A 26,008-nucleotide genomic window follows, 5' to 3' on the forward strand; every position below is an offset into this window, starting at 1 on the left:
CTAATAAAGCCTAATGTTTACTTGCTCTCACTGCCTCTCGGTGAGTTGAAGGTATATCAATTTATTAGTCATAGGCAGCACTATGGAAGCCGCTCTAAAGCCAGACAGGCTCGAACTCGACGCCCGCGCGTCCGAAGCCAAGGAGATATTCGAACATTGGCTTTGATGCTTCGAGGCGTACCTCAAGCTCCAGACACAACGCCCCTGGAGTCACCACCTGCAACAACCGTGCCCGCGCACCGCCAGAGCTGAGGAGGTCGAAGAGAACGATCCGGCCTCCAGATAGACCCCACGTCACCCCGCTGGACTTGATTTTTTAACAGGGGGTGAATGTATTCACCTAATGCATGCATGATACTGTAACCTATGACCTGGAAGTGGTAATACGAGCTGCTTCCAGGTACTGTACTGTAACCCCGGTAGGCTCCGCCTCTGGCTCCGCCCTCACCAGGGCCATATATATAGACCGGCCGCCTGTGGGCATTCATCTGTACAACCGACTCTGGCTAGGCAAGTTCATGACTAATAAAGCCTAATGTTCACTCGCTCTCCCTGCCTCTCGGTGAATTGAAGGTATATCACCTAGTGTGCAATCTTAAGCAACTGGTTCAAGCATTGAAGAAAGGTTTAAATTTAGGTCACCTTAGCCAGGAATACAGTGTGATATTATTATTGACCAATATTAATTTGTCGATCACAAATTTTGACCTTGATAGTGGTCACATGGCCTGTTGTTTCAAACTTTCCAAATTTTTTCTGAATGAAACCCACGAAGGGGAGAAATGTCTGATTCACCGATATTATGCTTTTTTCTTTGTCAGGCAGCCTCTGGCAGATCTGTTACCAGCGTGTGAAACTGAAGCATGCATCCATTTCCTAACAGAAATCATTTTGTCTCAAGAGCTGGATAAAGATCGAGTGGATGTTTTTCTGTGGTCCTTGGCTTTGATTCGAGAACCTACAGCACCAATGGTCGCCGCAGTTACTGTGAGAAATTTCCCTTTTATTTAGTTAAGTCGTTAAATGATTTAGATTTTTATCATTATATTTTGAGGTTACCGGAATCAGAAAAAATAACTACCGGTGCACAAACGGGGATATACGTCTCTAACATTGCTTTGAAAAGAAAAAGCAATTCATCGTTTGCTGTTTAACACAGAATTAAATAGCTGGTTGGGAAAGAAATTGAAGATTATAAAGTTAAACTCTGAATTAAATCATTAGAAACTGCATAAAATCTTCTAGTATTAAGCAAACCATCAGCTTATTAAGGAATAATAGAGGTTGGGCAGCTAACTCAGATATATTCAACATTAGCCCAGTGGTTAGCACTGCTGCCTCACAGTGCCAGGGACCCGGGTTCAATTCCCACCTTCAGTGACTATGTGGAGTTTGCACGTTCTCCCCGTGTCTGCGTGGGTTTCCTCGGGTGCTCCTGTTTCCTCGCACAGTCCAAAGATGTGCAGGTTAGGTTATGGGGTTACAGGGATAGGGCGCTGCAGACGAGGGAGTGGATATGGGTAGAGTGCTCTTACGAAGCATCGGTGCAATCACAATGGGTCAAATGGCCTCTTTCTGCATTGTAGGGATTCTATATATTCTAACTTTTCAATTATTATGGACAAGGAAAATATTCGTAAGAATAGAAAAATTTGGTGAAAAACTTGAGAAAACAAATTAGACACGGGGCTGGATGTTCGGCGAGGGGCGGACAATCCCTAATGATGCCAATATCGGGAGCAGCGCTGTTTTTGTGATGCTCCACCCCTGAAAAGCGACATACTCTAGGAGAACGTCACGCCACGTATCCACGGCCTCAGGCTATTGCCTGAGGCCCGCCACGCGATGCTCCGTCCCCGACCGGCCAAGTTCCTGAAGGCGTGGGACTCTCATGGTCTCACCCGTCGTGCACTTAGCGTGGCGGCTGCGGACTCAGCCCGGCGCCGCCACTGTCAGGTGAGGACCGATCCGCGGGCAGGGGGAGCTTCATTCCGGGCTGGGGGCACTGTGGGCGGGCAGTCCGGGGCGCGCGGGCGGCCGATGGGGGGCACTATTTTTGCGGTCCGGGGGCCGAGTCTGCCATGGAGCGTGGCGCGGCCTCTGCAGGCCGCCGCCGTGTGCACATGCGGCCAGGCACCCGGGAATGCTCAGGGCTGTATCGGCAGCTAAAGCTGGGAGCTCTACGCTGCCTCCCTGCTAGCCCTCAGCAAAACGGCATAGCAGTGGCCATTTTGCGCCAGTTTTCCTGGCGTAAAACACTATCATTTTCATGCCAGCGTGGGGACATAGTCTCCCAAACGGAAAATCCAGCCCATGATCTCTAGAAGGGTATGACTTAAGGCCTGTTTGTTATGACCAGAAGTTATTTAAATCATTAGCCCTTTATAAATGGGAAAAATATGTCTGCAGCTGTTAGCCAGAATTCAAACAAAACACCCCAAGGGGCTGCTTGATTCACAGGCGATCTGTTTTTTTCTTAGAAAAGCATCTATTGCTGCAGTTTCAGTGGAGTTCATTGCTGATATTTCCCAAGGGTCAATACTACTGTTGAGACTATTATGAATGTTTGTCTGAGTTTCAAATGCTCCAAAAACATTCATCTCTGCAGGGGAGGGGGGTTTGAGTTCACATTTTCATGACAGTTTTAAAAAACTGTCATTGTTGTGGTTGCTGAATAGAAGTTTGTTTACCGCTTGAGGGGATTTAAATTCTTTGAATGGATTTACTGAGCTGTATTAGATTGTTAGAAGTATATTTTTCTGCTCTGTTTTTCCTGAGATTTTCCAGTAGTGAATACTGGGAGGTTGGTGATGGAGGTGGCATGGTGGCTATGAGGTGACATCAGGGAGTTTGATGAGGGCATTAGTCGGCATGGAGAGGGCCTGGAGGACATGGAAAAAGTTTGAGGAGTTGGTAGGGTGTGGGGATGGAGGGATGCGTCAGAGCGAGTGTGAGGGATATAGGACCCAACAGTTTTTAGAATAGCGGGGACAAAGTTCCAGAGAGCTGAGGCAGGCCTTCTAACCAGCACACATTGGCGTTTACCTTCCCTTGTGGCTGCCACCGATCTGCGTTCGGGTTTAGTGGTCTCGAATCGATTCTGCCTCCATCCCTTCATGGCAAACATCTCCTGATTTGAGCTACCTGCTTTGGCAGTTGAAATCCAGTCTCAAGAACCAATCACATAATGTGGACAGACTCGATACATAGGCCAGACCAGGTAATGGGGAAGGGGGGGGAACGACACATCCCTTGTGCAATGGACATTAATGAACCACCTGGGTTTTTATAACATTCATTGGTCTGTCATGATCATTTTGTCTCTTGCTAATCCACAAATTACTTTTTATTCCATTCATTTCTCTTACTTGTTAGGAAGTTGTGATGTTATTGAGGCACCTTAGTTGTAGTTGTAAAAGTGATGTGGAGATGTCGGCGTTGGACTGGGATGAGCACAGTAAGAAGTCTTACAGCACCAGGTTAAAGTCCAACAGGTTTGTTTTGAATCACTAGCTTTCGGAGCACCACTCCTTCCTCAGGTATTTGTAAAAGAACAGTGTCAGAGGTCGAATATAAAGGTATTGATGATTATAATGGGGGGAGGGGGGAGTACGCAGGTCATTTGAGAGCAAGTTTGAAAGCCTCACATATTAATTAGTTACAAAGCGAGTGTAGTATTGGCATTATTGACAGTAAGATGCAGAATCAATTTTGTTCACAGATGTGAGGGAGAGCGGGAGAGAAAATTGTAACAACGACCGTGTTACTCTGTCCCTTTGATTACTGGCAAGTGCCCGCTCTTGTAAATCTGATTCTGAATTTAATTCACAGGCCCTGTTAAAATCACCAGACACACGAGCACAGGCTTTTCTAGGAGTTTCTTCGCTGGTTCATAACTTCTGTTCAAAGAACGATAGATGTCAAGTAATACCCGAGGTTCAGGAGATCATGAAGATTCTGGAAGGTTACGTCCAAGGAAAGTGCAGAGCACGAGATCCTGCCGAAAAGGAGAAGGTATGAATACAGGTCATACTGTACAGCTACAAGCCTGTCATATTTTATAATGCTGTGTCTTCACCCCTATGCTCCCATTTGTAATTCTCATTTGTTTTAATGTTTAAAGTACGTTTGTAGAGAATAGAATCTAATATTTTACTCAGCGGCTACTTTCTATGACAATCATGTGAAGGAACTGCATTTTATAAGCAGATAGGATCATTGGTTACACCACAGAAGGAGGCCATTTGATCCATCTTTTATATGCTGGCTCTCCTAGGCCAAATTCCACTTCCTATAGTCAAGAAAGATGAAATAAAGGGAACTAATTTCAACACAATAAGATAAAAGGTGAGCATCATGCTAAAATTGATATAAAACTGTTAAACCTAAATCAAAATTAAATCAAGTAGTAGAATACTAACACATCATTCAATCATTCTCTCTCATTGGTTTAACATCCACATATCTTTGAAACGACTCATCACCCACCAGCAGAAAACATATCAGATCATTGTGTTTCTAGTCTTTCAATTGTTACAATCATTAGCTGGCATCCAAGTTGTTGGTAAGATCTGGCTGAGAACTATTAAGGGCGGCACGGTGGCATAGCGGTCAGCACTGCTGCCTCACAGGCCAGGGACCCGGGTCCGATTCCGCCCTTGGATGACTGGCGATTTCACATTCTCCCCGTGTGTGTGTGGGTTTCCTCCGGGTGCTTCGGTTTCCTCCCACAGTCCAAAGATGTGCAGGTTAGGTGGATTGGCCATGACAAAAATTGCTCCTTAAAGGGATGTGCAGGTTAGATGGGGTTAGGAGGGAGTGGGCATAGGTAGAGTGTTCATTCGAAGGGTCAGTGCAGACCCGATGGGACGAATGGCCCCCTTCTGCACTGTGAGATTATATGAATAACGCTTTGTTTAAAATAAACAAAGTTTGAGTTTCAAGACACTGCTCAGTGAAGAACGTCAAAGGATTCCAGAGGTTTGGAACAAACAAAAATAAACTTTACTTTACCAGGTCACAAAGATAAAACATTCTAACGTTCAGGGTAAGTATCAGGTACATGTGAATTAACAAGGCAACTATGGTTGAACACATCACACTACATAATAAATGGTAGATGTGACCAAACCAGAGTCCATGAATTTCTCAACAACCCACCCAGATGTCAGTAAATAGTGTGAGTCAACCAATCTCACTGAAATTCAATTACTCTCACGAGGGATTCCAATCTTTACCTTCGAAGATCGATCCTGGAAATTCTCTCCAGAGATACTCCAACTCGGATGGCATCAACAATGGCCCATCCGTTCCCCTGGATTCCTAATTCTGCACTCAAGCGCTAAATTGCAGGCACAACTTCAGATCTTCAACCATGCAGATTGTACATTACTGCTCCAAAGGTGTGTCTGTGTCCAACAGCCCGCAGCACAGTTGCACCAATCTTCGGTTGCCATCTTTACTTAAAGTCTGCTCCCCAAAGCCCTTTTCCTGTTCAGAGCCTGTACTCTTGTTCCTCTTTTTTTTTAACTGAACCTTTCCTGTCCCTGTCCCCTCTCTGGGAATCTTGGGAGTTCTCCCGGTCCCCTTTGGGATCTTTTCCTGTCCCCTTTGGGATATCACCCTATCTCGTTTAGTATCTCTTCTTGTCCCCTCTGCCCTTTGGGATCTCTCCCCATTATCTTTGGGGTCTGTCCCTGTCTCCTTTGGGATCTCTACATATCTCCTTTGGGCACAGTAAGAAATCTTACAACACCCAGGTTAAAGTCTACCAGGTTTGATTCAAATCACTGGCTTTGTTGCGCGGCCGGCCCCTGAACCCCCACGCATTGTTGCGTAGGGGCAGGCGCGCTGACAAAGTCCCCCGCGCATGTGCGGGTTGGCGCGGCGCCCATTTGGCACCGGGAGGGGAGGCTGGAGCGGCGTGAACCGCTCCAGCACCGTGCTGGCCCCCTTTGGGGGACCGAATCGGTCATCCCCGTGCCCGTTTCGCGCCATCGTGAAACGTGACGGCATTCACGACGGCGCAAACACTTAGTCTCCATTTTGGAGAATCGCCCCCCATGTCTCCTTTGGGATCTCTCCCTGTCTCCTTTGGGATCTCTCCCCTCCCTGTCTACTTTGGGATCACTTCTATCACCTCTGCCCTTTGGGATCTCTCCCTGTCCCCACTGACCTTCTGGATTGCTCCCTGTCCAGGACACCAGCTTTCTATGGATCTCCACTCTCAGTCACCTGACCCAGCATTTTTGTACCATTTTCCATCTAGATCCGGTGCACTGGGGCCAAAGAATGGACAAATGTAGATCAGCACATATGCAAAGCTCCAAGGTGTGTCATGAGTTGATGTCCCCAACATCCACTCTCACAATTAAGAGGGTGGCACAGGGGCTGGTTTAGCACAGTGGGCTGAAGAGCTGGCTTGTAATGCAGAACAATGCCAGCAGCGCGGGTTCAATTCCAGTTCCGGCCTCCCCGAACAGGCGCCGGAGTGTGGCGACTAGGGGATGTTCACAGTAACTTAATTGCGGTGTTAATGTAAGCCTACTTCTGACACTAATAAAGATTATTATTATAAATTTCATAACAATATGGATTCATAAGTGTTGTCAGGGTCCAGGAGGCTTGTGATCTCCCCCATCTTGAATTTCACATCCATTTTTTGTCCTGTAGACCACTTCCAAATTCAACTTTATATTTCAGATTTGCGGACCAAGTACATTTCTAAAGACTAATGTTTACTAAGCAGATATAAATTTATCAAACCTACTGTCTCATCTTCAAGCAAATGGAAGAATGTTAACGTGAAGACTAGCGAAGGTATTTTCTGATTTCACTAAAACAATCAAACCATTCTAGCGCTGTTTACATTAGGACGGTTCCCATAATTCCTGCTGGTGTTCTGGCATCAGGACACATTTTCTCCCCCAATCTCTTCTGCTGGGTTAGAATTGGACCCGTCTTTGGAAGGATTTCATAGAATCATAGAATTTACAGTGCTGAAGGAGGCCATTCGGCCCATCGGCCCGTGAAAGAGTACCCTACCTAAGCCCACGCCTCCACCCTATCCCCGTAACCCCACCAAACCTTTGGACACTAAGGGGCAATTTAGCATGGCCAATCCACCTAATCTGCACCTCTTTGGACTGTGGGAGGAAACCGGAGCACCCGGAGGAAACCCACACAGGCACTGGGAGAAAGTGCAAACTCCACACAGTCACCCAAGGTCGGAATTGAACAGCACTGTTCCTCCTTTGTAGGAAATATTTTGTGAGTGGAAGACCTCCAGGGATGGGGGATAACCTGCCGCTTCCTCTGCCACTGGCAAAACACCAGCAGAGGCAGCTTGGGGATGGGCAAGGCACCCCGTTCCCCCCCCACCCACACCCGCCTGCCACCCTGTTCCTGGGAAGGGTGCAAAATCCCACCCTGTGTGTTCAATGTCTGGAGGGTCGATAACCAGAGGACACAAATAAGGCGATTGACAAAAGAATCCGATATGGAAATATAATTTTACTTCGGCTGTGGGTAGAATTTTGAGTGTAGCGCCTGATGGACTGGGAGGAGCAGACTTAACTTTGAAAGGGAATTTGACAAATACCTGAAGGAGAACAAAATTGCAAAGAATGAATCCAGAGTGGGACTAACTTGATTACTCTTCAATTGAGCAGCATAGATAGCTGGGCTGAATGGCCTCCTTCTGTGCAATATTATTCTGTTCCTATGGTTCTGTTAGAAGTTAAAAAAGCACAATCATATTAACCAAAATTCACTCTTTTATTTCTAAAAGGGAGATTGTTAGCAAATGTACTCTTTAAATTTGTTAGGAGTAAATTACTTCAGGTTCTTGAGCCGAGAGACCGAAACTGTGAAACCATGGGCTGGATTCTTTGCCGGCGGGATGTCAGCAGCCCAGGGGTTTTCCGACGGCAAGGGACGGCCCCACAATGGGAAACTCCATTGACCGGCTGGCGTAACGGAGCACACCGCTGGCGGGGTGAAATAGAAATGTGGCGGGGCGGAGAATCCAGCCCCCTGTATCTACTTTTTTTTTCCACTGACTGTGAACATTCTTTTTGAACAAGAGTTTAAACTTAACTGGGCATCCATTAAAAATGTCTTTAATAAATAACACAGCTGGATGAAATGTTTGAAATACAAAGTACAGTATATAAACTGCTTAAACTAAAAGCATGAGCACAGCATTGATATATGACCATGGGAAGAGAGTGCTTACATAGCCCTTCTGTATTAATTATTTGATAAAAACATCTGAAGGAATTACACTATCATTTTTCAGTTAATAGATTGAGTTCAGATTACTCTGAAAAAACACATCAGTGCAGCAAAACTTTTCTGGAATGATCGGATATGAAGTTGGAGAGTTTCTGTATGAAAGGCAGTATAAATATGTCAGTGTGATATGTTGCAAGGATTCCCTTTGACTCTTCCCCACAATTCTACCTTAATGTTCGGGGGCCGGTTTAGCTCAGTTGCTGGATAGCTGGTTAGAACCATAGAATTCCTACAATGCATATGGAGGTCATTTGGCCCATCGAGTCCACACCGACCCTCTGAAAGTATTTTCTGGGATGGCATGGTAACACAGTGGTTATCACTGTTGCTTCACAGCGCCATGGACCTGGTTTCGATTCCCGTCTTGGGTCACTGTTTGTGCTGAGTCTGCACGTTCTCCCCGTGACTGCGTGGGTTTTCTCCGGGTGCTCCAGTTTCCTCCCACAAGTCCCGAATGACGTGCTTGTTAGCTGAATTGGACATTCTGAATTCTCCTTCAGTGCCGGACTGTGGCGACTAGGGGATTTTCACAGTAACTTCATTGCCGTGTTAATGTAAGCCACCTTGTGACACTAATAAAGATTATTATTATATTATTATTGAAAGAGCACCCTACCTAGGCCCACTCCCCGTCCTATCCCAGTTATCCCAGAACCCCACCTAACCTGCACATCTTTGGACACCAAGGGGCAATCTAGCATGGCCAATCCACCTAACCTGCACATCTTTGGACTGTGGGAGGAAACCGGAGCACCCAGAGGAAACCCACGCAGACACGGGTAGAACGTGTGATCTCCACCCAGACAGTCACCCAAGGCAGAAATTGAACCTGGGTTCCTTGGCGCTTTGAGAGGCAGCAGTACTAACCACTATGCCATTTTCTCCAGGGTCCCAGGTTCGATTCCGGCATGGGTCACTGTCTGTGCGGAGTCTGCACGTCCTCCCCGTGTGTGCGTGGGTTTCCTCCAGGTGTTCTGGTTACCTCCCACAGTCCAAAGATGTGCAGGTTAGGTGGATTGGCCATGATAAATTGCCCTTAGTGTCCAAAATTGCCCTTAGTGTTGGGTGGAGGTGTTGACCTTGGGTGGGGTGCTCTTTCCAAGAGCCGGTGCAGACTCGATGGGCCGAATGGCCTCCTTCTGCACTGTAAATTCTATGATGATAGAACAGCATGGGTTCAATTCCTGTACTGGCTGAACCGCACCCAGTCAGTTCTCCCTCTCAAAGGGGAAAGTAGCCTATGGTCATCTGGGTCTATGGTCACTTTTACTCTCCTTAACCTTAATCTCTTCAGAACAGTCCTACTGCACCAGTATGAATATGAAGAAGTTTTTCCCATCGCCTCCTTGCGTTCATTGCTAATTTGTTCGAACAATGCTTGTTTTGTCCTTCCACTTACTAGAAACTGGGCTGAACCTCATTGTACTCACTTGGGACTATAATCATTCACAGAAAATACTTTCAATCTATGTAGATTGAATCTGGGTTCTGGAGGTAAAAGATCAATGTGCTAACTCCTCTGACCCTATAAGACAAATGTTGTTTCTCCTGAAATTGGATTTCAGTTATACACGAATGATAAACATTCGACTTCTGATCTTTAACTTGTTAGTGAGAACTGCAGAGCTTTGAAGAGCCTTTGCCTGGCTTGTTGATCACCCCCAGCTTTCTCATTGAGCGAGCGTCAGAGACACATTTCGGTGCAAGTAAGCAGTTATCTTAACACCAGATGGTGCTGTTGTAGGAATCTGTATATTATCTCCCGATTAGCTGCTGCAACACCGCAGAGGTAATGACTTCAAGCTTTTAGTCTGGAGAGAGCCTGACTCACTGAAGGTGCAGGGCAGAAATCTGGACACCTGTGATTTTCCAACCTCTTAATTAATGGTTTGAAAATCCTGCGCCCAACTTTCCGAGATGCACTGTTTATGAGCAATTCTGACAGAAACACATTGACCCGGTCAAGCTTGAGTAACCAGACATTTTCTATGAGGGTGTAATGTATACCATTATGTTGCTTAAAGTTCACTTCTTATTTGTATCAGTACAAGATGTGAATAACGAAAGTTTGTATTTTAAAAAATATATAATCTGCAGGTGCTGATGTCTCTGAAAGCAATTGGAAACGCTGGTCTTGCCGCTAGTGCTCAGATTCCAACACTGAATAAATGCGTACAGTCTAAAACCAATCTGCTCGATGTACGACTGGCTGCCATTGATGCTTTCAGGCGCATTCCCTGTAAAGCTGATGTAAGATCACATTTCACAACTGATTCTGTTTCTATTGGTCTTCAAGGGTTTTTGTCATTCTTGGTTGAACTTTGATTCAACAAGTATACAATATTTTAGCTGAGTTGAAACAACTACTTAAACTGTTCTGGCTATCTACTAACTCTGTGTCCTGGACAACAACATGTTCAGAAAGTGTCACAGGTCGAATCAGCTCGAGCACCGGTTTCAGAGCTGGAGTCGCTGCCGTCATTGTGCTGCTTCCAGGAGAGTTTGAGAGCTTACACGCTCGAGCACGTTTCTTGAGGTGATCTCCTCTTGTGCAGGAGGGAGTGGGTGACTGCCAAACAGACAAGGAGGATTATGCACGTGGTGCAGGCGTTTCCTGGGTGCATTTCACTCCCTGATGTTGACTTTTGGAGACAGGTAAAGGGGAGTGCAGTCAGAGCCAGGCGTACAGCAGCATCAGTGACCCAGATGGACAGAGAGTGCACATGAAAGGTCAGACGGTTAGAGCCACTTTTGCAGCCGCAGGCCTGATTCAAGGATGATGTGTTGCCTCACTGGTGCCAGGGTCAAGGATAGAATCATAGAACCCCTACAGTGCAGAAGGAGGCCATTCGAGTATTCACCGATCCTCAGAAAGAGGACCCTACCGAGACCCACTCAACCACCCCATCTCCGCAACCCCACCATCCTCGCAGCCCCACCTAACCTGCACATCTTTGGACACGAAGGGGCAATTTAGCATGGCCAATCCACCTAACCTGCATATATTTGGGCAGTGGGAGGAAGCTGTAGCACCTGGAGGAAACCCACGCAGACACGGGAGAACATGCAAACTCCACACAGTCACCCAAGGCCGGAATCAAATCTGGGTCCCTGGTGAGGCAGCAGTGCTAACTTTGTGCCACCGTGCCGCCCCTGAATGTCACTGAATAGTTGCAGAGTAACCTCAGTTGGTTGGGGGGGGAGGGGGGGGATGGCAGGGTGAATTATTTGAGGTCATGGTCCATATCATTACCAATGGCATGGGTAGGAAGAGGGATGAGATCAGCTAGATTTTAGTGATCTCGGAAAGAAATGAGAAAGCAGAACCTCAAAGCTAATGATGTCTGGATTCCTCCCCCATGCCATGAGCACAGAATGAGCACAGAACTAGGAGGTTAGAGCAGATGGATGCTTGACTGGACAGGGAGTGCAAGAGGAAGGATTTTAGATTCCCGGAACTTTAAGACTGACTTTGGGGATGGTGGGACCCATTCAGGATAGCCAAGTTGCATCTCAATAGGGCTAGGATCCATATCGACGTGGGGAAGGGGGGGGGGGGGGGGGGGGGGAGTTGCACGGGGTGTTGGTGCTGTCTGGGAGTGTTTAAACTATCGTGGTAGGGAGATGGATGCCTGAGTGTGAATTCAGCAGGGCGAGAAGCACAGCTGGAACTATTAGGCAGGAAATTATGAAGTGAGTGTGAAAGATCAGTCAAACAAAGGCTAGAATATAGACAACAAAGGGGTTTTCAGTGATTGGTAGTGGACACTTTGATGTGTGAGTCTCATTAACAAAGCAGGTGAGCTGAGGGCACAGATGAACACTTGGAATGATAATGTCAAAGCTGTTAATGAAACATAGCTTAAAGCAGGATAGGAATATTAGCTCAACACTCCTGGTTCCAGACTTTTCAGACAGGATTGAAAGGGAGATTTTAAAAAAAGGTTACAATATTGTTTAAAGAAATAATCATATCTATGAGTAGGGATAACATGGCATAAGGATCATCAAATTAAGCTATATGTATTAAACTGGATAACAAGTAGCAACAGTCACACTGCTGGCAATACACTCGACCCCCATGCCCCTGAGCCGCAGGAAAATAAAGAGGAAATATTGAGGGAAATTGCAGAGAAGTGCAGAAACTGTGGGAAATATATTCGGGGATTCCGACTACACTAATATTAACTGAGATACATTTTGTGTAAAAGGTATAGGAAATTCAGAGTTTTAAAAATGTCTTCAGAATCTTTTTAATTTCATGGCCAGCCATGAGAATGGACAATTCTGAACTTGGCTTTAGAGAATGTATCTGGGCAGATGGAAGCAGTAATAATGCAAGAATGTTTTTGTAGTAATTATCCCAATTCAGTTCAATTTGGTATCGCTGAGGAAATATTTTGTCGATGCTCTTCATCTTGTACTCGTCAGGACAATCACAAGAATTCCAATGTCAGGGGAACAACAATTTAGACTGTATGAGAAGAGAGTGCTGATTGGTTGGCAACTGGACTCTCCATGGTGAAGACAGAGACCACTTGCCAAATACCCTCTTCGCATACAGTACCAAGTTGTTGTTTCCACTGACATTGATATTCTTCTGATTGTCATGATGAGTGCAAGATGAAAAGCTTTGACAAAATGTATTTTCTGCAATATTCAAATTAGATTTAGTTTAATTATGGAGAAGGGTAAAGGTAGACCAAGTGACAATCTCTAGTGCCAGGCAATAATGATCTCCAGCAAGAGAGACCCAAACCCATCACCCCTTGTCATTCAATGGCATTGCCATCGCTGAATCCCCCACTATCAACATCCTGGGGGGGTTACCATTGACTAGAAACTGAACTGGACTAGCCATATAAATATAGCTACACAATCAAGTCAGAGTCTAGGAATCCTGCGGGAGAAACTCAGCTCCAGATTCCCCAGAGCCTGTCCACCACCTACAAGGCACCAGTCAGAAGTGTGATGGAATACTTCCCACTTGCATGGATGAGTGCAGCTCCAACACCACTTGAGAACATCAAGGACAAAGCAGCTCACTTGATTATCTACCAACCTAAACATGAACTCCGTCCACCACCAATGCACAGAGTAGCAGCAGTGTGTACCTTCTGCAAGATGCACTGCAGCAACTCACCAAGGCTTCTTCAACAGCACTTTCCAAACCCCGCGACCTCTACCACCTAGAAAGATAAGGGCTGGGGACATTTGGAAACACTACTTCCTTCAGGTTCCCCTCCAAGCCACAAACCACCCTGACTCGGAACTATACCACTGTTCCTTCACTGTCGCTGCTTCAAAACGCTTACCAACAACACTGTGGGTGCACCTACACTAAATGGACTGTAGAGGTTCAAGAAGGCAATTCATCATCACCTTCTCAAGAACAATTCGGGTTGCGCAACAAATGCTGGCCTAGCCAGCGACACCCACATCTCGGGAAAGAATAAAAAAAGCTAAAAGTTTTAAATGGGGAAAAGGCTAATCTTACTAAACTGAAACATTTTTTGGCAAAAGTGGACTTACTGAACAAGCTACTTGAAAGTAAATCAGTGTCAGAGCTGTGGGAGGCATTCAATGAGGAGATAGAAAGGATTCAGAACAAATCATATAAACCTTGCAGTGCAGGAGGCTATTCAGCCCATCGAGTCTGCACCGACTGTTTGAAAGAGCATCCTACCTACCTAGGCCAACACCCTCACCCTATCCCGATAAACCAGTAACTCAACCTAATCTTTTTTGGACACTAAGAGGCAATTTAGCATGGCCAATTCACCAAACCTGCACATCTTTGGACCGTGGGAGGAAAGTGGAGCACCCGGAGGAAACCCACGCAGACACAGGAAGAACATGCAAACACCACACAGATAGTTCCCCCAAGGTTAGCGTTGAACCCGGGTCCCTAGCACTGTGAGGCAGCAGTACTAACTCATTGTGCCACCATGCTGCCCAAATGTGCTCCCACAAAGAAAAAGGGTGGGACTCCCAAATCTAAACCCCACTATGCGCTGCCCCCAACCACGGATGCCAAAAGGTAACGAGAAGGATGAGGCAGAAAGCCTAGAGGAGTATGGGAAGTGCAGGGATTAAATTATAAAATAAATTCGGGAATGAAAGAATAGGTTTGAAAAAAATATTGGCAAATAACATCAAGAAAAACAGATGTTTTTGTAAATCGATGAAGGACAACTGAAAGTGTAGGGTTAATGAGACCAAAAAGCCTTTGTGTGGAAGTAAAAGATGTGAACATAGTTCTTTGCAGCTGTTCCCCACAAAACTGGGATGGAGTAGACAATCTAGTAAGGGAGAAAGTGTGAAATATTGGATGGGATAAAATATTGAGGGAAAGAATATTAAAATGATCCTTGAAAGTGGATAAGTCACCAGGTCCGGATTTAAGGTACCCCAGGCTGCTAGGGAAGCAAGGGAAGAAATAACGGAGACTCTGATGTTTGTCAGAGGACTGGAAAGGATTTTCCAGTCCTTTCTGGCCTCAATAACATTGTACTGTTGTTTGAAAAAAAAAAAATGGATAGAGTAAGTAATTACTGATCATTCAGCCTAAGCACAGTGGTGGGAAAATTACTGGAAAAAATGGAGAGGCAGCATAATCCATCATTTAAAAAGGCATGGCCTACTCAAGAACAGCCAGCAGAGATTTGCTAAGAAATGTTTTGTATGACCAATTTGATTGAATGCTTTGGGAGTAACATGTTGGGTGTAGTCCAAGGGGATATGAGCAACACTTCTGACAACTTCCCAGATGGGAGATTGGTCAGAAAATTAAACGCTCACGCGATGTGAGGGAAAGTGACAAGTTGGATCGAAACTTGATTCAGTGGCAAGAAGCAAAGAGTAATGGTTGATGGATGTTTTCAGGACCAGAAAGCCTTTAAAAAGATAATATTAGAAGTTTCGAGATAACACAAAAATTAGCCATGTAGTTGATTGTGATGAAGAAAGAATGCAGGAAGATATCAATGGTCTAGTTCGGTGAGTAGGGAAGTGGCAAATGGAATTCAATCTGGAGAACTGTGGGATAATAGATTTGGGGAGCACAGACAAGGCAAAGAGAAGTTAAAGGTAGGTTTATGTTGTTAGCACAGAGGTGATAGTCACTGTTGGATTAAAGACTGAGAGCATATATAAAGCAAGTCTGCCCTTTAAGGGTCCATCACTTTAATTTATTTATTGATTTATAAATTTGCCCATTTTGTTGATTGATGTACTCAAAGAGTATAAAGAGAGACTTTCTGCACCCAGTGGGCACTGCGGAAGCTGAAGTGTTTCATTAGCCCTGGGAACAACATTTTTATTTAATTCAATAAGGTTCCTTAAAAACATGTCTCTTTTGTTACACTATCCCTTTAAGGGAATACTGCTTGAATTCGATTTGTTTATTTATTAAGTTGCTCAGAAAGAAAATGTGCCCTAGGCTGGTTAGCTCATTTGGCGAGTTGCTTCAGAATAATGGCAACACAATGGTTCAGTTCATGTTCAGCCTCAGGTAGGTTTGGAACCTGTCTCTTGTCCTGCTCCACGCTGGGTGTGAAGTGATGCCTCACAAGCTGTTTATATAGCAAGTCAGCTGTATTATGATCCAAGACCAGAGCCCAACAGTGGCTAGATATTGTACAGATACTGGGCGGCACAAAAGCACAGTGGATAGCACTGTTGCATCACAGCGCCAGAGTCCCAGGTTCGATTCCCAGCTTAGGTCACTGTCTGTGCAGAGTCTGCACATTCTCCCCGTGTCTGCGTGGGTTTCCTCCGGGTGCTCCGGTTTCCTCCCACAAGTCCCGAAAGACGTGCTGTTAGGTAAATTAGATATTCTGAATTCTCCCTCTGTGTACCTGAACAGGTGCCGGAATGTGGTGACTAAGGGTTTTTCACAGTAACTTCATTGCAGTGTTAATGTCAGCCTACTTGTGACAATCAGGATTATTATTAGAAACCACGAGTGATCCCACAAATAAATAAATATATGGTATATTAAAACAAACTTTATTGCAAACACAGTATTAAAATATCTTTAAAATCACACCAGAAAATGGCTTACAATTATGGCTTTAACAATGTTAATTAATTCAGTGAATACAGTAACCCTCAACTGCCATCTTTATTCCCACTCAAACAACAAAAAAAAACATCTCAGTTCTCAATCCACTGGTACATACAGTTAGCTCTCAGGAATACCTGCTTTATAGAGATGTTCTTTAAGAAAGAGAGATCCTTGGACACAGCTTTGAAGAAAAGATCAGAATCCTGTCAGAACCATGCAGAAACTCTGGTTATTCTTCTTCAAAAGCTGTTTCAGTTCATTTCAGCTTACCTTCTAATTACACTCTACTGAACTGCTTGCAAATAAACTACTAATCCAGTTACAGTCATATCTTTTTACTGAACTGAGATGTTTGACTTCGGCTCACAACCCCAACTAATTCATAACTAACACTTCTTTTCTGCAAAATACCATGCCTCCTCCTAATACATACATCATCTTACCAAGGTGAAATCTAATTAATTTGACAGGGAATCCCCTTAATGGGGCAGCACAGTAGTACAGTGGTTAGCACTGCAGCCTCACAACACCAGGGACCCGGGTTAATACCAGCCTTGGGTGACTGTTGTGTGGAGTTTGTACAACTCCCTATGTCTGCATGGGTTTCCTCTGGGTGCTCTGGTTTCCTCCCACAGTCCAAGGGTGTATGGGGTAGGTGGATTAGCCATGCCAAATTGCCCCTTAGTGTCCAGGGATGTGAAAGTTATGGGATTGCAGGGATAGGGTGGAACATGGATCGGTGCAGACTCAATGGGCCGAATGGCCTCCTTCAGCACTGTAGGAATTCTATGAACATTCAATAAGCCCAAACTTTTAACAATGCTTTAATTGCACTCCTGGTACCCAAAATCTTAGTTGCCTTTCAAATCTAGGATTGCCTTTAAAAACATGACTGCAGAAGTCACTCGGGTTCTTAACTTTACTGCATCAAATACCTATAATATAATATAAATGAAATTCCTACATTCTCACAGCTGGGACACTGGGTTAGTAGTTAGGGGCAGAGTTCTGTAATGTTGCATCCTGTGAATAAACCTAGTACCAAGGACAAAATCTCTGCCTCTTTCATACTTCACCAACTGGCTTGGATCCTTATACTGGGGGATACACAATAAATGGTAGGACACTGCGCAGTGTGTAGGAATAGAGGAATCTTGATATGAATGCCCCTGAAAGCAGATGGATAGATCAATAAGAAGGTTACGAAACAATAAGGGTCACTTTCCTGTATTGATCGAGGCTCTGAGTATCAGAGCAGGGAAGTTATGTTAGAAATAGTTCTCGTCACTGCAGTACAGGAAGGATGTGATTGCGTTCGAGAGGATATGGAGAAGATTGATGAGGTTGTTGCCAAGAATGGAGAATTTATGCTATGAGGAAGGATTGGATAGGCTGGCGACATTTTCTTTGGATCAGAAGAGGCGGTGGGAGATTTAACTTGAAGGAAGAAAGACTTGCATTCAGAGAACACTTTTCACTGCTGCCAGATGCCGAGAAGCATTTTGTAGCCAACTAAATATTTCTGAAGTAAAGCCACTGCTGTAATGTAATGTCAATTTGTGCACAGCAAGATCCCAGCAGCAGCAATGTGGTCATGGTCAGGTGATCTGTTTTTGTGATTTCGATTGAGGGATAAATATTGGCCAGGGGTTAACTTCGCCATTCTTCTTGGAATAGTGCCATCAGGATCTTTTTCATTCACCCAGCATCATCTTTACTGAAGGATGGATTCTCTGAAAGTGCAGCACGTCAGCCTTCAGTTTTGTGCTTGAGCCCTGCAAGGGGACCTAAACCCAAACATTGTGAGCTGACTTGGAGTGACCTAGATAGAGGGGATAGGAAGGAGCAAAGCAGGCAGGTGAATAACCAGGGGGCATAGATTTCAAGTAGTTGGTAGCAGGATTCGAGACGAGTTTGGGGTAAACATATTCATCCGTGTGAAGTGGTCTGGAATTTTAGTGACTGATAAATTAGTAGAGGCAGAAACCCTGACTGCAGTTTTAAAAAGAAAATGTGGATATTTGAAGTTTTGTAACTGAAGGCGGGGGGGGGAGGGGGGGGGGGCTGCTACAGACGAAGAACTGGAAGGAGGGATTAGACTGGTTAGCTCTTTCTCGGTTACCACGTATACAATAATGGGCCGAACAGCCTCCATCTGTGCTGTAAATGTTCTGTTTCTGTGTAGACTGTTTTGTTTCCTTTTGTCTGATGTGATCCCTTAATTCTAAAGTTTCCTTGTCATCTCAGTGATGCTGTTTGTATTTTTAGCGCACTGTGTTAGTTCAGCTCTATCAAACCGCGGATGAAGATGTAGAGCTCCGAATTGCTTCTTACTACATGTTAATGAAATGTCCCAGCGCTCAGCTCTTTGAAACAGTGGGACTCACTCTACGGAATGAAAGATCCAGTCAAGGTTGGGAAGTTGATGCATTTTAAAATTTGCAATAAAGCACCAAATAGCCACATTTTAAATCTTTACTGACGAGACGGGTCCAGAAAAAGTTGCCCCATAGCTTGTGCAAATTGCTAGTGCATTTGTTGCTATTCTTTTTTTATTGTTAATTCTTTTTAAAAATAATTGGTAATATTTGTAAATGTACTAACATCACTTATATTAGCTTGCCTACTTTTAATTTTTTAATTTAACAGTTTTATTTCATAGTAATTTTTTCTGGCAACGTTTGTTACATTGAAGTGTTTGGATCTCTCTACAAATAATCTCATCGAACTTCTCGACAGAATTAATATTTTTAATTGCAAAAATTAATATTTGTTGACCATAAAGTTACAAATCCTTGTGTTTCAAATTAATGTGTGAACAGCAAACACAAATTATTTATATCCTAGTTTGTTTATAATCCTCAAAGTTTTGTAAAAGTTACAAGGTGGTTCTAACTATAAAGGGCCAGACTGAATCTGACATTTTGACTTGATCACATTTGAATTGGTGTTGGCCCTAATTTCTAACTCTGGTAGGATCTGGGAGATGGACCAGGGGAAGGGATCTGAAACATGCCGAGGCCCAGGAAAAGCTCACCACCCAGCGTTACTTATACACGCAAGATGGCGCTCCCTCTCCTGATCCCTGTGCGAATCACAGATTGGCTGGTGGTCAGAAGCGGGGCTAATGTTAACAGGAGGCCAGCACCTGGAATGTGCAGATTCGGTTCCTCGTGCATGTTCCATCAGAGTGGGAGGGAGAGGATGGGGAGCCCAAGACAAGGGTGCTGCAAGGTTCTCTTTGGGTCTCTTCTGCCACTGGCTGGTGCTTTTGGCAGGTTTGGTCTACGTGGCCCCTCCATCTCTCCCACTGTTCACTGTGTTAAAAAGGCCTTGCTGGTGTCATGGCAGCCGAAGTTACAGATTTAAAGCGGACCTCACTTTCTTGGGTCAGGTGCCCTTGCCGCTGGCAGTTTAGTTGTCAGCCAGACCAGAGTTGGAAAAGACTGGTTAAATTTCCCCCTCTACTTTAACTGTCCCCCTCATCTGACTTTCAGCAGTGGGAAGTTACCATCGGACCTATGGTTCAGTTGGTGGGTAAAATACAGTGAAGGTTGCGACTGAGTCATGTGCAGATGGAAACACTTTGTAATATATTTCATTTCCATTTATCTAGCAAAATATGATCCACCATATACTGAATTCAAACTTATTTTCTGGAGAGTCAGTTAATTACTATTCAGAACAAATTTTCAGAATTTAATTTTCCTGACCGTTTATTTCAACATTGTTAGAGTCAACATTTAAATTTAGAAATAGTTCAGCGGCCAAACCTGTTTTCAGGAATGCTGATCGAGCTGAATCCTGGAACAAGCCTGTCCTAAATAGACTCTCTCATTGAATTTCAGAATTTTATTGTCTACAGTGTGTTAAGATGTGAATTGTTCTTTATCATTTAACAATTAAATTTGCCTTTGCAGTGGGCTCATTTGTATGGTCCCACCTGACCCAGCTCATGGAAACCAATGACCCTCTCAAACAGCAGATTAAGGAAGCTCTTCCCAATTACATTATCAGCAAAGACTTTGAGCTAGAACAGTGGAAATACTCATCATATATGGATGCCACCTTCCAGTCAGGTACTATGCTCATGTATTTGTTACAAGTACATTAGGTAATTATTGATGGCATTTTCATTCATTCTGACTCAAATATCATTTTTTAAAAAATAAACATTTTATTGAGGTATTTTTGGTATAGTAACAACAAAATAAACAATATACATGAAACCATAAACATAGTGCAAAAGCCATTTACCTTTCATACAGTTCCCACCCTTATTGACCCCCTACTCTAATCTAAACTACTCCCTGCCCCCCCCCCCCCCCCCCCCCCCTCCCATCCACCGTCTGCTGACGATTAATTTTCCGCAAAGAAGTCAACGAATGGTTGCCACCTCCGGGTGAACCCTAACAGTGACCCTCTCAAGGCGAACTTGATTTTCTCCAAACAGAGAAAGCTAGCCATGTCCGATAACCAGGTCTCCGACTTCGGGGGCTTTGAGTCCCTCCATGCTAATAGCATCTGTCTCCAGGCTTCCAGGGAAGCAAAGGCCAGAACTTCTGCCTCTTTCTCCTCCTGGATTCCTGGGTCTTCTGACACCCCGACTCAAATATCATTTTATCATGTAGAGTTCACAAAATTAAGGATGAATTCTCCATCGGTAGGATTCTCTGTACTGCAGGCAGCACAATCCCGCCCGTGAGTTTCCCAGCGGGTGGAGTGGCTACAATGGAAAATCCCATTGGCCAGCGGCGGGAATGGAGAATCCCGCTGCTGGCAACAGTGCACCGCCGGGAGACACATGGCTGGAGAGGCGGACAATTCACCCCTTTGGCAACAAAAACAGATCTTTAAATGTTGCAGTTTTTTAAACCAGAAAAATGTCTTCCTGGCTAATTAGAGCATTAAACATTTCTTGGGAGGAATATTTGAACATTATATCAACTGGTTAATAAATAAGAGTAATTTGACCCTTCATATTTGACCAACATCTGACAGAAAAGGTATTAACATACTATGGGAATCAGCTATGCTCCTGGATTTCGCACTGAGGCATGATATGTGGCTTCAAAGTATTCTAATACATTTTAACACTTACACAATACTGGCAATCTAATGGTCAACTTACAATAGATCATCCAACTATTGGAACTGAAAGAACAGGTTTTTGTTTGTATTTCAAAGCCTGTCAATCAAAAATTCCAGGAGCAGGCAGCTGTCCTTTTTTAGTTCCCCACTTGTACTTGGGTTTTGTCTAAGTATCACGATTCCGCTGTGTGCTGTGAACCATGCATTCTTACGGAAAGGGCTCGTCTGCACAAAGTTTGTAGCGTGTATTGAATTGCCCAATCCCTTCAATAGTGTCGGCAAGGTTGGGAGTGCTGTGTGTGGTGGGATATCTGCACCTTTATCCCGCACTGGTGAATATAGCTAGGGAAGAGAATGGGGAAAGAATCCCGGAATCAGGTCGTGCCCGCCACTGTTAAAGGGCTTCCAATTTGGCCAATGTCTAGGCCTTTAATCTACAGTGCTCCAGACTGAATGATGCAAGACTGGGGGGGGGGGGGGGGGGGGGGGAGAAAGGGCAGTTATTGGCCAACTCTTTCAAAAACCCACCTCTTTCTGCACTGTATGCTTCTTAGTTCATGTTTGAAGAATGGTCATCATGGTACATCACTAAACGATTGCCCCCACATCTGCAAGAAGTGTGAACTGTTAAGGGAGGACAGATAGAGGATAGAAAAACTGGGCAGAAAGAAAATTACAGCCATACCGGAGGTCCTTAAATGGTGCTTAAATCCAGTTGCTTTTGGATCCCAAAGGCACACACTCTGCATTCGAGTTTCTGGCTCCTGAATTGTTGGGTCCATGTGTAATAATTCTAGTGGATCGCAGACCTGTCATTGTGTGAATCGTTTCGTGGGAGGAAGGATAACTTTGGGCGGATTCTCCATTCCCCCAGCTGGGGGTTTGACGGCAGTGCGCCGTTGGCTGGCGGCGGAATTCTCCACTCCCGCTGCTTGTCAATGGGATTTTTGGGAAATACGCAGGCGGGAGTGCGCTACTGGTGGGAACAGGGAATCCCAATGGCCAGAGGATTCCGGCCAATGTCATACAATCGGGACTCAGTATTGCACAGTTCCATTTCCAAGCCTTCACCCCACCATTTTGAGTAAGAATGGGAACATAGCTCCAATGTGCTTGAGATGTGTCCAAATTGTTGCCTTTGAGTTCAGCACATTAAAACTGTCCGTTACTGTAACTGCCTAAGATTGCAGATAATAGTGCAGAGTAAAATCTATGATAGAGTTGGTGCAGGGGGGAGGGTTTTGGATTCCTGGATCACTGTAATGTTTCTGGCGAAGGTGGGACTTTTACAAGAAGGATGGTCTATATCTAAACCAGAATGGTGAACTAACATCCTTGCCGGCAGGGTTGCCATTGCTGTTGGAGTTTAAACTAACTTGGCAGGGGAAAAGAACTGTTAGCAGCATAGGGACACAGCATAGTACAGAAAAGCAATCCGAGGGAGTACAGCAGTAGTAAGTTACAGTAGGTAGGATCAGTAAGTTTGCGGAATACACAAAGATTGGCCGGGTGGTTAACGGTGAGGTTGAATGTCTTGGGTTACAGGAAGATATAGAAGGGATGGTCAAATCGGCAGAAATGTGGCAGATGGTATTTATACCTGAAAAATGTGAGGTGATACACTTTGGAAGGAGGAATGTAACAAGGAAGTATTCAATGAATGGCATGATACTGGCATGTTCTGAGTAACAAAGGGATCTTGGAGTGTTTATACATAGATCTCTGAAGGTGGGAGGGCAGGTAATAGGGGGGTGAAAAATGCATATGGGACACTCGCTTTATCAATCGAGGCATAGATTACAAAAGCGGGGAGGTCATGATGGAGTTGTATAGAACTTTGGTGAGGCCACAGCTGGAGTACTGTGTGCAATTCTGGTCACCACATTATAGGAAGGATGTGATTGCACTGAAGGGGGTACAGAGAAGATTCACCAGGATGTTTCTTGGGTTGGAACATTTAAATTATAAAGAGAGGTTGGATAGGATTGGATTGTTTTTGTTGGAGCAGTGAAGGCTGAGGAGCGACCTGATCGAGGTGTACAAGATCATGAGGGGCATGGACAGGGTGGATAGGGAGCAGCTGTTCCTCTTAGTTGAAGGGTCATTCACGAGGGGACACAAGTTTAAGGTGAGGGGCAGGAGGTTCAGGGGGGATTTGAGGCAAAACCTTTTTACCCAGAGGGTGGTGACGATCTGGAATGCACTGCCTGGGAGGGTGGTGGAGGCTCACATCCTTTAAAAAGTACCTGGATGAGCACTTGTCACGTCATAACATTCAAGGCTATGGGCCAAGTGCTGGCAAATGGGGTTAGGTAGGTTAGATGTTTTTCATTTCATGTGTCAGTGCAGACTTGATGGGTCTTCTGCATTGTATTATTCTCTGATTCTGTGACATTAATTGCAAAATATAAAATCAACAAAGAGTTTGGTCATGATTGATAACATATCACCATTCATGTGATTTTTTGGATAATATTGGTTCTTGTAACTGCCTGTGATATTTCACAATTTTTGTTGTAACACACATTTGCCATTGTTTGTTTGACTAAACCATTTAAAAACACCATCTCTGTAACACCATTTCTTCTTGGCTGTATCTCACTTGGCAGCACCTTGGGCGTCTCCTACTCCATCGCCATGAAGTCACAGATAATAAACAGGAGTTTCCAGTAACATTACAGTAATGGACCAGGAAAAACCCAGAGAAAATTCCTGGCATTGTATTTTTCTCGATTTTTTGGACAGATCTGTTGTAAACATTTAGATTTGTGGTGCTAATTATGTAAAATAAGCAGTTAAAAAGATGGTTTCAAATAAGTCCGAGTATTTAAAAGTGCTTTTTGTTGCATTTATTTGTTGCAGGACCATTTTTGATCGGGGCAAACGCAGAGGCAGCCCTTGTTTTCGCCCCCAGGTCCTTCTTACCACGTTCAGCAATGGCAAATTTTACCATACATGTGATGGGCTATGCTGTTAATCTATTTGAGGCAGGTTACATTTAGTCAAATTGAATGTTCTATTTTTAAATATTGCTTGATCTTCAGAAGCTGTTTAAGTCTGTTTATATTGTTGCTCTAAAGATGTTTCAACATTACCTGGGTCCCTGTTATTATCACAACCTCTGGTAAACTTGGCATAAAATGTTAAAGTAATAAATCCCTCATTAATTGCTCAGATTATTTGAACTTCACAAACGTTTCTCAGCCAGCCTGTGAGTGTAAGTTACATCAACACATCTTTTTGAGAAGGTTATCCAGCATTTATGTAATTTTACTGTTATTGGTGCAATCTACCCACCTCGTCGCACCGGACTCGGGACGCAACAAGGCCGTTAAATCTCGTGAAAGGCCTCTAGTGAGATTTACCAGCCTCGTTACGCCTCGTGAGATCGAACGAGATTTGCATATTCAAGTGTGCAGTCAGGCTCACTTGAATATGATCGCGTCGCAGTTACCCAAGGCGCAGGATCTAACGTCCGTGCTTTATAGATCCCGAATGGGTGCCATTTAGTACTGGTCTCCACCGTGGACCAGGGGTACTGGCGCTTGGGGCAGTCATCCTGGTGATCGGGGGCCCCTAGGTGGTCAGGCTCTGGGCCAGGAGGTACCCTGGCACCCCCGGTGCCACCATGGGACTGCTAGCCTGGCACCCTGGTGGTGCCACCTGGTTCCCAAGTGCCAAGGTGGCATCTTGCCTATGCTGGGGATTGGGCCTGGGCTGCACTGCCCTTATGAGGTGGGGTGCGGGGGGCTCGAGGACCCCCTGATTGGTACGTTGTGGCATTGAGGGGGAGCTGGGAGGCCATGATGAGGGGTTCAGAGATTGGGGCGTCATTTAAAAATGGCGCCCTGATCTCTTCCTGCACTGGCGAGCGGAACACGTTACTGCAGGAAATAGAACTCTGTGGCTTCGGCGGGGCACTCCTTGTCGAGGCCCAGAAATGAAGCAGAGTCCTATTTAAAGCGGGGACGTTCTCGGCACTGCCAGCATAGGGAAACACCCGGCTAAACGCGCCTGACAAGGGACTCGCTTTCATTTCCATCATCTAGAAATCCATTTTTACAGACATTGGGATGGAATGTTCCCTTCCCCGCGACATATTTTCGGTGACCGAGACAGCTCGCCATTGGCCACTGGGGGGATCAACCACTTCTGGTCCCGTGGATTTCTATGATGTTTGCATGATTCACCCGTCCCACCTTTAGCAGGGTTGGAAGATCCCGCCCGCAGGAAGGGCCAGAAAATCCCACCCATTTTGCACTGATTTTTAGAAATGTTTCCCACTGTAAATGAATTAACCACGTTAGTTAACCAATTTATGCCTGTCAGGAAAGGGTTTGCTATTCTAGCATGCAGAATTCTGTTAATCTTGATTCAATTCAATAGAGTTTATTACATTCACTGTCGATGTCTTCCACTATATTTGTTCCTGACTGGGACGAAGGACCAGCGACCCAAAGTTGCTGAGAACACCAAGTTACATGGCACAGCAAATTATCCAGATTGGGGTAGAAAGGTGCAAAGGGCCATTGATTGACTGAGTAGAGAAGACTG

General features: G+C 44.8%; 1 protein-coding gene across 1 annotated transcript in view; it reads left to right on the forward strand.

The window, feature by feature from the left end:
- LOC140394025 (uncharacterized) overlaps window positions 1-26,008 on the forward strand; it is a 654,493-nt gene that overhangs the window by 195,161 nt on the left and 433,324 nt on the right. Inside the window, exons 10-15 of the mRNA XM_072480809.1 lie at window positions 822-987; window positions 3,832-4,014; window positions 10,393-10,545; window positions 18,632-18,776; window positions 20,284-20,442; window positions 24,317-24,441. Of these exons, the coding sequence (XP_072336910.1) occupies window positions 822-987; window positions 3,832-4,014; window positions 10,393-10,545; window positions 18,632-18,776; window positions 20,284-20,442; window positions 24,317-24,441 (931 nt within the window). The remainder of the gene's footprint in view (window positions 1-821; window positions 988-3,831; window positions 4,015-10,392; window positions 10,546-18,631; window positions 18,777-20,283; window positions 20,443-24,316; window positions 24,442-26,008) is intronic.

The sequence above is a fragment of the Scyliorhinus torazame genome, chromosome 17 (genome assembly GCF_047496885.1).
Source record: "Scyliorhinus torazame isolate Kashiwa2021f chromosome 17, sScyTor2.1, whole genome shotgun sequence".
Classification (NCBI taxonomy): Eukaryota; Metazoa; Chordata; class Chondrichthyes; order Carcharhiniformes; family Scyliorhinidae; genus Scyliorhinus; species Scyliorhinus torazame.